The sequence below is a fragment of the Candidozyma duobushaemuli genome, assembly GCF_002926085.2.
Source record: "Candidozyma duobushaemuli strain B09383 chromosome Unknown C_B09383, whole genome shotgun sequence".
NCBI lineage: Eukaryota > Fungi > Ascomycota > Pichiomycetes > Serinales > Metschnikowiaceae > Candidozyma > Candidozyma duobushaemuli.
The window spans coordinates 1,645,759-1,658,852 of NW_020289897.1; the positions used below are offsets into that span (position 1 = coordinate 1,645,759).

At 46.4% G+C, this 13,094-nt stretch overlaps 3 protein-coding genes across 3 annotated transcripts; 1 reads left to right on the forward strand and 2 right to left on the reverse strand. All coding sequences in view use genetic code 12, as the record gives it.

The window, feature by feature from the left end:
• Nucleotides 1-1,972: 1,972 nt before the first annotated feature.
• CXQ87_003607 (uncharacterized protein) lies at nt 1,973-4,771 on the reverse strand (the record flags this gene model as incomplete). The annotated part of the gene is made up of 1 exon (XM_025482080.1): nt 1,973-4,771. The coding sequence occupies one exon, from the start codon at nt 4,769-4,771 to the stop codon at nt 1,973-1,975; it is 2,799 nt and encodes a 932-aa protein (XP_025336698.1).
• Nucleotides 4,772-7,182: 2,411 nt separating this feature from the next.
• CXQ87_003608 (uncharacterized protein) lies at nt 7,183-8,859 on the reverse strand (the record flags this gene model as incomplete). The annotated part of the gene is made up of 1 exon (XM_025482081.1): nt 7,183-8,859. The coding sequence occupies one exon, from the start codon at nt 8,857-8,859 to the stop codon at nt 7,183-7,185; it is 1,677 nt and encodes a 558-aa protein (XP_025336699.1).
• A 2,746-nt stretch (nt 8,860-11,605) lies between these two features.
• CXQ87_003609 (uncharacterized protein) lies at nt 11,606-12,748 on the forward strand (the record flags this gene model as incomplete). Its single annotated transcript, XM_025482082.1, has 1 exon — nt 11,606-12,748. The coding sequence occupies one exon, from the start codon at nt 11,606-11,608 to the stop codon at nt 12,746-12,748; it is 1,143 nt and encodes a 380-aa protein (XP_025336700.1).
• Nucleotides 12,749-13,094: the final 346 nt, after the last annotated feature.

A 13,094-nucleotide genomic window follows, 5' to 3' on the forward strand; every position in this document is an offset into this window, starting at 1 on the left:
TGATATGTGGTGGATAAGGAAAAAGAATTCAGGGAGAATGGGCCTTGCTTTATACCCCAGAGGCCTGTTCTACGAAATAATATTCTTCTGTCATGGTGGTCACAAACATGGGTTTGATCATGAGGGCATATTCGAGAGAGGAAGGTTGTAGCAAAATGGTCACGGAAGCGGTTCTCAGAACAGTAAGTATAGCTACGATGCAGAAGGTGGTCAGGCTTTTGGGCGGTTTTTTACAAAAATTTGTCCATCTAGAGTAGGTCCAATACTCACTCACGCACTTGTGTTAAAAGAAACTACAGCACATAAATCGCCATAGTTAAGGCTAAAAAATATGAGAGGGCCTTAGATAATAATTTACGGTGCTTCTTCCCAATTTGGGGGTTCTGGAGATTCCCACCTGATTTGGGCTTAATTGCAATTTTTTGTCTCACATTTTGCGTCATTGTACGGCAGTGGGGTTTATGGTGATATAGAAGTACCGTGAGCTCTACCATGTTGGTATCCGGCTGAGCTGGTAACGATGGACTGGTAAAGTAGAATTTCAATTATTTCTAGTTTTACTGATTTCTTTTGCTCTAATCATGTTTTGTTGGCTTGAATATTAGGTGTCCGTTGATGTATAAGGTGTTCTTTCATAAGTACCAGAAAGTCAGTACTCCATCGCTCTATAAATCTTAGAAGCTCAAGCCGAAGCTAAGCTGTATGCTTTTATGCTTCACGACTCTTGCCAGAGATAAAGGCTGATTCATGCCTGATGTGGATGAGTTTTGGTTGATATGATTTTCGTGCAGTTGAGGTTCTGACAGCTTTGAGGCGCTTTGAACGCATACCCTAGCAGCCACTTCTGAGGCTATTTTGAGCTCCCTAGTGAGTCCAGTTACTATTTATAACTAATATTGATTTCCTTATTGAGAGAAAAGTGAGTATTGTAGGTCGTTAAGGCGCATTTGGGTTAAGGTCATCAAAGTGGCACTATAAGTCGTAAACGAGCTCAGAAAGCTCATCTATAGAAATAAATAGTGTCATTTTATGTATCTGCCGAATTTCTGGTCTTTCGATGACATATTTGAATTTTGGTGGTTCTATCAAATTGTGTGTTCACGGGAGATACATACTTTCGCACAATAAATGCATAATCTATCACCCCTTTTCTAACATCGTGAACATCGACCAGAGCAAAGGAAAATCAAATTTACTGAAATCACAAAAAAAAAAAAAACAAACAAACAAACAAACAAACTCCTTTCAAGGCGCTAGTTTAGAAGCCAAGAGTCGCATACATCTGATGGGTCGATGACATACACTTTCACTGTCCTTGTTAGGATGCTCGGGTGCATCCATAGTAAATTATGACAGACCCTTAGATTTAACTTCCTTGACTTCTAAAGTAAGAGGACTAAGAGCACTTAAATACTTGAACATATGTTATCAAGAAATTACCTAAAGCGGTTCTCTTGTCTGGTATCTGAGTGACTGTGAAATTCTTGTTATACCGTGTATCTCCTAGTGTCCTTCCTTAAATCAGGAAACTAGCTCTAGCGGGGAACCTCCTTATCTATGTTTGATATCTGACACGCTTAATGTTAAGCGTGTATCCCTACTTCCTAACGTGTTCCTAACGTGTTCCTAACAGTCTGAGATGGCAGTTCACAGGTGTGGTCAAGCGGTGCTAGTCTGGAGCTGATATGGTTTCTCTATGTAGATTTAAATAGGGCTTTCCATTTAGTCAGATGAGCTTAACAAAAAAAAGAAAAAAAGCTGATAGATGGTTTCTATGTAAATTTAAATAGGGCTTTCCATTTACTCAGATAAATTTACCAAAAAAAAAATAAAGCGAATGTAGGTGTATTAAGCGAATGTAAAGGGGTATCTAAGAACGGCTGCAAACAGTCCAAGCAAAGTCCAAAAGGATCGAAAGGTCATAAGATGAATTAAAAAATTAGAACAACAAGCATCAACAAATTAGTTCAAATTAAAGAAGAGCCAAAAGGCCAAGAGGGAAGGCCAAGCCAAGGCTCAAGAATGGCGAGCCAGCTCCACCCTCGTAGGTGCTGATTCTGGAGGCAGCTGGAGCAGAAGATGCACCGCCCTCCTTGGTCTCATAGGCAACAGCACTAGAAGTCACCACCGAAGGCTCGCCTGCCACAGAAGAAGTGTGCTTGTGGCCCCAAACGTCGACCTCGACAATCTCGGTCTTGGTGATGGTTCTGGTCTTGCCGTGCTCCACCGTCTCGTGCTCAGACACATGGGTGCTGGCTGGAGGACAGTAGGTGGTGTACTGAGTGACCACGCCGTGGATGGTGGTCTTGACAATGGCACCGGTGACCTTGGACTTGGAACCAGCCTCGTCAGAAGTGTCACACACATACACCGTCTTGGTGTGGACCTCGCCCGCATCGTCGGTGTCACAGACGGTGGTGGTGTACTCGGTAGGGTCGAGATCGCAGGTGGTGGTGATCAAGTTTCCGTCGGCGTCGGTGGTTTCCTTGACCACGCCGGAGGTGGTGACTGGGTTTCCGTCGGAGTCCGTGGTGGTCCAGGAGGTGGTGTGTTCGTTTTCGTCTGGCAACAAGGAGGTGGAGGTCTGCCAGTCGCCGTTGGAGTCGGTGGAGACGCCGATGATGCCGGACTGGGTGGTGGGGTTTCCGTCGGCATCGGTGGTTTCGAAAGTGGTGGTTTTTCCGTCGTCGTCGCCTGGGAACAAGGAGGTGGAGGTGGTGGGGTTGCCGTCGGCGTCGGTGTCGGTCTTGATCACGCCGGATTCAGTGGTAGGGTTACCGTCAGAGTCAGTGGTCTCGAAAGTGGTCGTGGCACCGTCATCACCATCTCCAGGGAAAAGGGAAGTGGACGAGGTAGGGTTTCCATCGGAGTCAGTGCCCGTGGAGACCACACCGGATTCGGTAGTAGGGTTGCCGTCGGAGTCGGTGGTTTCAAAGGTGGTGGTGGCACCGTCGTCTCCGTCACCTGGGAAAAGGGAGGTGGAAGATGTTGGGTCACCGTTGGAATCGGTTCCTGTGGAAACAACGCCAGACTCGGTGGTGGGGTTACCGTCGGAATCGGTAGTCTCGAAGGTGGTAGTAGCTTCATTGTCGTTGTCGTCACCGTCACCAGGGAACGTAGAAGTCGAAGAAGTTGGGTCACCGTTGGAGTCCGTTCCAGTGCTTACCACACCAGACTCCGTGGTTGGGTTTCCGTCAGAATCAGTGGTTTCAAAGGTGGTTGTAACTCCATCATCTCCATCGTCTCCATCGCCTGGGAACGTAGAGGTAGAGGAGGTTGGGTCTCCATTCGAGTCGGTACCGGTAGAAACAACGCCAGACTCGGTGGTTGGGTTTCCGTCCGAGTCGGTCGTTTCGAAAGTAGTAGTGATTCCGTCGTCTCCATCGTCTCCATCGCCTGGGAACGTAGAGGTCGAAGAAGTTGGGTCTCCATTCAGGTCAGTTCCAGTAGAGACAACGCCAGACTCAGTGGTAGGATTACCATCGGAATCCGTAGTCTCAAAGGTGGTTGTGATTCCGTCGTCTCCATCGTCACCGTCACCAGGGAACGTAGAGGTCGAAGAAGTTGGGTCGCCGTTTGAGTCAGTTCCGGTGCTTACCACACCAGACTCAGTAGTAGGGTTGCCGTCAGAATCGGTGGTCTCGAAAGTAGTAGTAACATCATCGCCGTTGTCAGCAGAAGAAGTAGTCTCGTCGTCTGGCAGGGTAGTAGAAGACTCAGGCTCAGAAGAAGCTGGGTCAGTGGCAGAAGAAGCAGCACTGGTCTCTGAGGGCTCCTCTGGAGGGTCAGCACACAAACACTTGTCTGGAGGACCGCCGGCTGGAACAGCTCCAGTGTAGGAGATGTAAGTGCCACTGCTTCCACCGCTGCTGGTTCTGAAGTCGCTGAGCTCGTAGCCCTCGCCGATCTTGATGTTGATCTTGGAGAGCTCGAAAAGACCAATGAGAGACAAGGTGTCGTCGGAGTAGGACCAGTCGTTGAAACCGAGGTTGGTTCTGATCTTGTTGCCGTTACCGAAACCACCGACGGTGTAGGTTCTCTGGCCCTCGTTGTTGGCGTCCAAGGTGACCAAAACCAGCGAGTTGGAGGCGGCGAGGTAGAACATCTGGTTCTCGTTGGTGGTGTAGCCGAAGGTAGCAAGAGTCATGACAGCGTCGTCACCAACATTGACACATCCCTCACCTTCGATGCTGACAGACTGAGACCAGTTGATGTTCTCAAGACAGATGGTACCGTCGTTGGTGACCTCGCCCGAGTTGGCGGTGATGGTCACCGTGGATGGGGAGCCCTGCTCCTGGATCAAGTGGATTCTTCCGGTGTTTTCCCAGGTGCCCGAGCTGAAGAGGTTACCACTGGTAAGCGAGATGGGCGAGAAAATGTTGGAGTCCTTCAACTGCAACCAGATGTTACCGCTGTTGATGAAGTCCTTGGAGGCCTCCAAGTTGTAGTAGGTGCCGAAAACCGAGTTGGTGCCGTTGAAGATAATGTCACCAGAGTTGTCAAGACTTCCGGAAGAAAGCGTCACACTGGCGGTAAGACCGTCCTGGGACTCGACAAAGAATTCACCCTTGTTGTTGATGTCACCGCCAATTCTCGTAGAAGAGGAGCTGGTGACAAGGAAGTACACATCGGGCTCGATGAAAAGACCATCGCTGATGTAATTGGTACCACCGTCACCACTGCTGGTGGTGTCGGTATTGACTTGTAAAGCTGAGGTCGTAGAGGCACAGAGGGCCACTGCTGCCCAGCTGATGCTGTTCGTGAATCTCATTTTTTTTGTCCTTGGCTTTCTGTGAATTTAGGGCAGAACCTCTTTACTTTATAGCTCTCCGGTTCTGGAGGCCAAAGAGACATGCCCAAGTCCGCCCAAAGGAGATACAGCGATACCCCAATCGGAAGCCTGTTTATTTTTTTTTTTTTTGGCGAGCTAGCCATTTGGACAAAGAGGTGGGAAAACAAGGCGAGCTGGTTTTTGCAGCTACTCTTTAATGTACTGCAGGGTCCTGGGGCCTGCTGTCGATATGCATGGAATGCTTCAACTCATGCGCGACCAACATGTCACTGGACGTGCACGTAACGCCGAGCTGTCGGCCATAATACCCAGGAAGTTACCCATTGTCGAGGTTTTTGATTATTTGTGGTTTGAATTGTTAGGTCGAGACCGTGTATTGGGCGGCCCCAAGTAGAAACCGAGTGGTACAGTGGTACCTTTGACGTTAATGAGCCTTGTGGCGATTGTTACTGACTTTTTTGCCATCACAAATTGAATTCCTACAAAAGAAGCTCAATTGGAAGCTACGTCTTGAAGCAGGTTGACTACACCCTCGCGTGTTTCTCATCTCGTATTCATCCTCGTATTTACATTCCCTGGCATCTAGGCCAGAACCGAGCCTGGGAATGCTCCAAATTCGGCTCAATAACGCCAAATGTAGCAAGACGTGGTTCATTGCTCAAATTCATCTCCATACGAGTAATTACGCTACAGATGTAGCTGCGGCGGCAAAATATGCAAGAAGAAGCGAAATTCACGCAGTCTAAAGTCGAGGCGCCTTGATCTTCAATCGTTTTTTTGACAAAGCGCACAATGGACTTCTGTACATAAAAAGTGCCTTGGAGAGGCTTTGACAAGCTAATTGTTTAAAGCGTAAAATAGTTTGCGCTTCATTCTACTACTTTTCCTTGTTCACCAAACAAGAATCCTTTGAACTACAGGGCTCGACCATCAGCCAGCAGAAACCCTAGTTTTAGCACATTCCAAGCCACGAAAGTCACTTGTTGTTTTTATAGAATTCCACGGTAGTACAATAAACCCGCAGCATTGAAGTTAGGGGGCTCCCACTCTCAAGCCATATTTTTCAATCAACGCAGCCTTCATTGAGACAAACAATGCATACGTCTCGGAATTTTGAACAAGTTTCCTCGTGGTCACAAAATGCAAATATGTTCAAACACAAAGTATCCTTCGATGTCTCAAAGCCAGTGCAAGCTTCGACACATAAAAAAACTGTAGACTCACCCAGAAGCTTGATGGGTTTCTGGAAAAACCGATGAAACTATTCTCATATTGCTCAGACTCAATAGGCATTCTCGAGATCCGTGTTGCTTTGTTCATTTTGTCAGCTTTGCGCTGCAGACCAAATATGCTGGCGATATGCAAGTATTGCCGCACATGTACGACTAAAGATGAGACATCAGGGGGTCTATGAGCGTCTAGCGCACGAAAAGTGGGGTCTATAAGTGTCTAGAGTACGAAAACTAGATGGGTGGAGAAAAGTCGAAAAAAGTGGTTGCACAGAATTTCCAGTTTTTTGGTGTCTCATGATTCTGGTACGTTGTGGAGCTTCCAAGGTGTTTTCCACCATAAAGTGTGCCATTAACGCCGAAGAGAATAGCTGAAGATCTTCACCACTTGTTAAGACTGCCTCGCTTCTTGGCTCAAGGCGGGATTGCCTAGGCGTCTTTATTTGAATTCCGTGGTTTCGAATTGTTTGCATGGTCTTTTATTTACCATACACGTAGTCGGTTGCATTGTTGGAATTACGTAAGCGCCAGTTTTGTGTTTCGGACTTGCTTAAACGGTCTCGATTATCTGGAATAATATTCGCGATTAGGATACATCGACAAGAATACACTGGCGGTTTATTTGGATTCGGAAGAACACCTGCCGAAATGGTAGTTTGAAGATATTGATCTACACTCAATTCCGTGTTGGATCAGAGGATCAGATTCCTAAAATATGTAAGGGTACCGTTGCGGTACTTGATTAGTCGCCTGCTCGGTTAAATGAGATGTTTTTGAGCCGAGAGCAGAACCTCCTTTCATTGTCGACGCAACTCCACTGTTTGAAATTCCAACTTTCATGTTATGAGAGAGTTGATACATCTCGTATGACTGTGGCTCTTAGCTGTGGCAGAAAGTATTACCTGGACGTTCAGATTGAAGCATTGTCCCACGATATTGACCAAATCATGTGAAGCGTTTCATCCACAAAGTTGTGTTTCGCTATGTGGTAATCAAGAAGTGTTTATTTGTTTTTGTCCTTTACTTGAATTTTTGCATGAAATTTTTTTCCAATTCCTAACTTGTGGACGTGAGTACCTGTGGGGTGCTTTTGGAAATCCCAGTACATGGCAGCTCAAACTTACAACTTCTTGCAACTTACACAAACATTCAATTCATAACTCAATGGTGGATACCCATAGCTCTGCGTTTCTCCACCAAGGCCCAGTACAGGGCGCCTGTTTTCACTCTCCAGTACTTTCCAGTGGCCATCATAACTAGGAAAGTGGCAAGACAGAACAAGCAAATAAACGCAGCAGCTATAAAAGTATGCTGCAAACCCTGGTTTTGCACCCAGGGCGTAATACCATAACTAACTGCAAAACTCATGATGTTTCTAATAATGACAACGGCAGCAATAGCCTCACCAGAAACTTCATGGTAGCAGTCTACAACATAAGTAACAGTATTGACACAGCCAAGGATACACAAACCAGCTGTGACTCCAAAGCCGATAATGACTCCAAACCAGTGGATGCCATGATAGGCGCCCACACCCCATAAAATAAGCGAGGCGGGACCCAAGATCATATAGAGAATTAAAGCCCAAAGACGGTCCTCAGCTTCAGAGATTCCCCCTCTTTTTCTGGCGATTTTCACCTTCAACCAGTCGACGACCCAGCCGGCGTAAAAGTATAAAAGAACGGTGAAAACACACGGAGAGGCATACGCCAATCCACACATGGCACTGGAAAAATTGTAAGGTGGGGCACTGAGAACCATGGCCTCAGTAGCATTGAGAACAGTATACCAGATAAGCGTCGAGCCATAAAGGAAGCCCGACCAGAGAACAATGGGATAGCGGAACATGTAGGCGGTAGTTTTGATGAACTCCCACATCAAGAATTTTTTGGTGATTCCCAGGGTGAGAGAGAGCTTTTGCACAAAACTTTTAGGTGGAGCATAAGCTGGAAGGTCATCTGCAGAAACCAACTCGGCCTGGTTCCCAAGATTTGTCACAGCCTGTAAAGCCTCTCCACCGTCAGACAGAGATTGGGATTTGACGGTGACCACGTGGTTCACTTTCTCCCATTCACCTCCTGATGTGACCACTGCCAAAGTTTCTCCCGAGTCGTCTTTGGCCACTCTGAGTTTCCTTTCGTAAGTAGTCTCCTCCATGAAGAAGAAAAGAAACACAAAGCTGACACTGGCAAAAATCACCGACCAAAAAATGACCCATTTCCACCCGCCTACATCAGTATCCCTCAGGTTCTGGTTGATAAATCCAGCCACCAAGGGGGCCATGTAGTTCGAGGCATAAAGAGAAACGGCGTAGATACCCATATAAGTGGCTCTCTCGTGCTCGAAATAGAGCTCGGAAATGGAAAGTTCAGGCAAGGCCTCAATTGGCGAAGTGAAGAGACCAGCAAGGATTTTGGAAGCTATCCACTCACCATTGGAGGTGATCCAGGGCTGCCACAAATTGAAGAACCCACCTCCCAAACACGAGAGAAGATAAACGGGTCTTTTGCCGATCTGCAAGGCCAAGGGCTGAAAGAAGATGTTTCCAAGACCCAAGAACAAAAAAGCATACCCGGTGCCAGCATTGAGGTCTGCCAAACTAATGCCTGTGCCTTTGGAGATCTGAGGCAAGACAGAATAGATACATGTCCCGGGGACACCAGCAGCAAAGGTGTATAACACAATACAGAACATGTGGAGCCGCTTTCTATTGGGGGACCAGTTCAATGGGTCATTGGGGTCGTCGGAAGGCGTGGGAATAAGAATAACGCCTTCTTTCTTCTCTTTGTTCTTGTCAACCAAGTACCCGGTGCCCGGCACCACAGAGTAGTCAATCATGGTTTTGTGCTGAGGAAGAAATGTAGTCCATAATGTGTATTTATACCACGAGGTCCTCGAGAGATAACGGTATCTTATCGGGGTGCACCGGAAGAAGCACGTATTTCGGCTGCTCGGAGAAACCCCTTTACATCAACACATGATGCTATTGGAAAGCACATGTTAACCGTTTTTGGGGGGCTTAAAGCAGCTTGTGTTCCTGGATACCTATCTTGACGCAGCGGGTAAATAAACAGACAGCCACAAAGTCCAATAATCAACAGAAATAACAAAACTGACCCAGCAAACGATCTTCGAAAGTGACACCTCCGTGCATGGGTTATCGCCTTCTTCGCCTAATCCGGTCTATCCTGCCGCTGATATCGATCCATCGATACCAAACCGCCTTATCGCACTTAAAGCCGCCATGCAGCAAAATCGGCTATCTCCAGACTGAGGATCCGTAATGAGACAGAATTACCTGAGACGTAATTGGACGCCTCGTTTCTACGTAAATGAGAGCAAATGTAATAGATTCCCAGAATTAAGAATTACGAGTATCAATTAGCCGGACGTTTGTCCTAAACGACAAAGCATGGTTTTCCTCACAGAAAACATGTTTTTCCTCCCTTTTGGTGACATCTTCCTTATCGCCAGCGAACTTTTTGATAACAATGGTCTCCTCACCACCGCCCCCAGGATGGTACCACTCCAAGTACTCAAGCTTCTCATTATTCTTGAATTCTCCAGAAGTGGCATAGATGTTGTTGTTAGGCAAACTGGGAAAAGCCACATGGGTTGATCTTGAGAGTTTCTGATAAGCCTGTTTGGTCCGTGAATTCAATGGTGAGTGAGTACTTCGACGCCTGGATATTAAATTCAACAGCTTTTGGTGTACCCTTGTGGGATACCAAGAAAGGTCTTAAGACAGCACTAGGAGAACGAATACCGTCCTGGGATGGACAACAGTTTTGCGTTCTTAAAATTACCCTGAGTAAAGTTTGCACCTCTTTCTACGGGAGAGCAGAAGACCATTTTTTCGTTATTTCAGTGGCCACCATATTTGTGGCTGTCCACAAAGGAGCACCAGATCCTCCAGAGGATCGAGACCATACCCGGGTGGCTTTCCAAAAAGACAAAAATTCCACCCACCTTGTGAACAAAGTTGAGCATCTCAATGCTGTAATCGATAAACTCGTGGGTCGTATTTTCCGGGACCTTCATGTTCGATGGCCCCAGGTGAGCACGAACTGACGATTTTGTATCCCCAGCTCATGAGATGGCCCACCCACAAAGCTGACCTTATCTCCTTCAAAGAAGAGACTGTTCGCATCCAGCGAGTTTCCACCATAAGAGGGCAGAAAAGGCTCAGCAGCAGGAGGCTTCATGCTGTTATAGACATTGATAAATTTGAGGATTCTTTTCCGTACCAGCGAGTCCACAAAGTCCCCATCGACAATTCTCTTTTCAAAAGGCAAGATTGAAAAGGAGGCTTTTCGACAGCAGGTACAGGCTTACTAGCGTCGAATTGGTCTCTGAGAGGCTTAACCCCGGCATGGGAAAAGTCAGGGCCTGGGCATGGAAACCAAGTGTTGTTTCCAAGATATCCAGAGAGCTCATATAACGTGAGTCAAGAGAGTATGATCATACATGCTATTTAGTGAAGCAGGTGCTACGCAATAATCCGATGGTATCAGCACACCAGGCTTGGAAACAAAATCTGTAGTAGGATGTGCGGAACGATCACGGGGGTGCACAGTTCAAGATAGGCTGCATCTCGGAATCCGGGGTGCGCTTAAAGATCGAGTGTCGGCTAATTGAGGATAATGCCGCCTTGGCAGAGGTGCAGCAGCATGACATGAGAATTAAAGAAATACCGCGCCAACCGGCATTGTAAGCGGAAGGAGGAGCAAAGGTTTTTTGCAAAAACAGGGAAAAATCAGTTTAGGCTGATTAGAGGGTTTTTGTGAATGCGCACATTTTAGCCGTAGTTCGCAATTATGCACTGATATCGTAAAAGAGGGATTCGCGCGTTAAAATAAGCGAGAGCCGCAGCCACCCTTCACCAGCACAAATGGGGAAAGATCCGGTTTCACAATAGAAGCAGCTTAAACAATCGATTACCAAAAATAACTTTTTTTTTTCGCCCGACGGTTTGGCCTCGATTTCGAGAGGGGATCATCGGATGTATACTATCGAAGTACCATTATCTTCCCTTTTGGTGCAGATTCCGCAGACTGTAACTTTGTATAATTTGATTGATACAACCATGCAGGTGCTGATGATTTCAAAAAAGCTTACTAATAGGTGAGACGCCTAGCTTACTTCAATTTCTGAAAGCTTGTCTGGATCAAGGAGATGGCGTATTCCTGAATCCTTCGTTCGATTGAGCTGCAGGGTGACCTTTCAAAAAGTAAATCTGCGTGCAAAAGCTCATTGTATCTTGAAAAGGAACAATTTAGATATCTTCCCCCCACCTCTGTAAAGGCTTCCATGCGCCCAACAGCCCAGATTAAGCACCGCAAGCTTACAAATCTACAAGTCACTCCACATCCCCGCTACATTTCTCGGCGTTGGTTTTCTTACGGGGAAAACTTCGAAAGTGTCAATCATAGGATGTTTATCAGCGTGCTAGCCGAATCAGTTAGCCGTTTGTGGTGATACTGGCGCTTCTTTGACCTCTTCTTTTACTGTGCCAAGCGCTAGCGGCCTGATCTTGGAAGTGATAAAAGATGATGCCCTTGCGGCTATTTCGATGCAATTTGCAATGTTAAAACTAAGGCCAACACCCATAGAGGATATTGTGGGTGAAGAGATTGCCAAGGTACTTCCAGACCATGGAAAACCTTGGTACAGAGTCAAACACTTGCTTTTGCTCAATGCGCTTTTGATTGTGCCGCTTCTCTCAGCTGCAACAACCGGCTATGATGGCTCGTTGATGAACGGACTTCAATCTATGGAGGAATGGAGAGCTGAGTTTGGCCACCCTCGTGGGACAATGTTAGGATTCATCAATGCCGCCATGAGTATTGGAGGTGTTGTTGTTCTCCCTATTGGAGGTTATTTTTCAGACAACTTTGGAAGAAGAATCACCTTGGCAATTGGTTTATCAGGAATCGTCGTTGCCACAATCATCCAGTCTACCAGTAATAATCTCGGCCAGCTTATTCCATCGCGGTTTATAGTGGGTGCGGCTGGTTTGCTAGCAGCTCAACCAGCCCCATTGCTTGTGGCCGAGTTATCCTACCCTACGTTCAGAGGAAAAATTACATGTTTGTACTGGGCCTTTTATTACATTGGCGCCGTTTTGGCAGCTTGGCTGTGTTTCGGATGCACTGGTAGAAGGGATTCCTGGGCATGGCGGATTCCAACCATTCTTCAAGGTGCATTTCCTGCTATCCAGCTCGCCTTCTTGTTTTTGGTTCCTGAAAGTCCCAGATGGCTTATATCCAAGGGAAAAGTCGAAAAGGCAAGACAAATATTGGTAAAGTACCACGCTGGTGGAGATGAGCATAGTAAGCTTGTTGAGGTGGAAATGCTCGAGATTTCTACTGCTTTGGAGATGGAGAAAAATGCCAATCAGACATCCTGGAAAGCCCTCGTTGCCACTCCTGGTAATCGTAAGCGTACGTACATTGCCTTCACGTTAGGTATTTTCTCCCAATGGAGTGGTACCCCTGTTGTGTCATACTATTTTACTTTGGTGCTCGATACCATTGGTATCACATCGTCATACATGCAAACGTTGATCAACGGATTCTTGCAGGTGTTTAATTTTGTGTTTGCCACTTTGGCAGCATTGTTGGTTGACTTCTTTGGAAGAAGATTTTTGTTCTTGTGGTCAGGTATTGGAATGCTCATATCCTATATCATCTGGACAATTTTTTCGGCAATTTTCGAACAGACTTAGGGATGTCTGGGTTTTTTCTTAGGGATGTCTGGGTTTTTTTCTTTCTTAGGGATGTCTGGGTTTTTTTCTTTCTTAGGGATGTCTGGGTTTTTTTCTTTCTTAGGGATGTCTGGGTTTTTTTCTTAGGGATGTCTGGGTTTTTTTTTTCTTTCTTAGGGATGTCTGGGTTTTTTCTTAGGGATGTCTGGGTTTTTTCTTAGGGATGTCTGGGTTTTTTCTTAGGGATGTCTGGGTTTTTTCTTAGGGATGTCTGGGTTTTTTCTTAGGGATGTCTGGGTTTTTTCTTAGGGATGTCTGGGTTTTTTCTTAGGGATGTCTGGGTTTTTTCTTAGGGATGTCTGGGTTT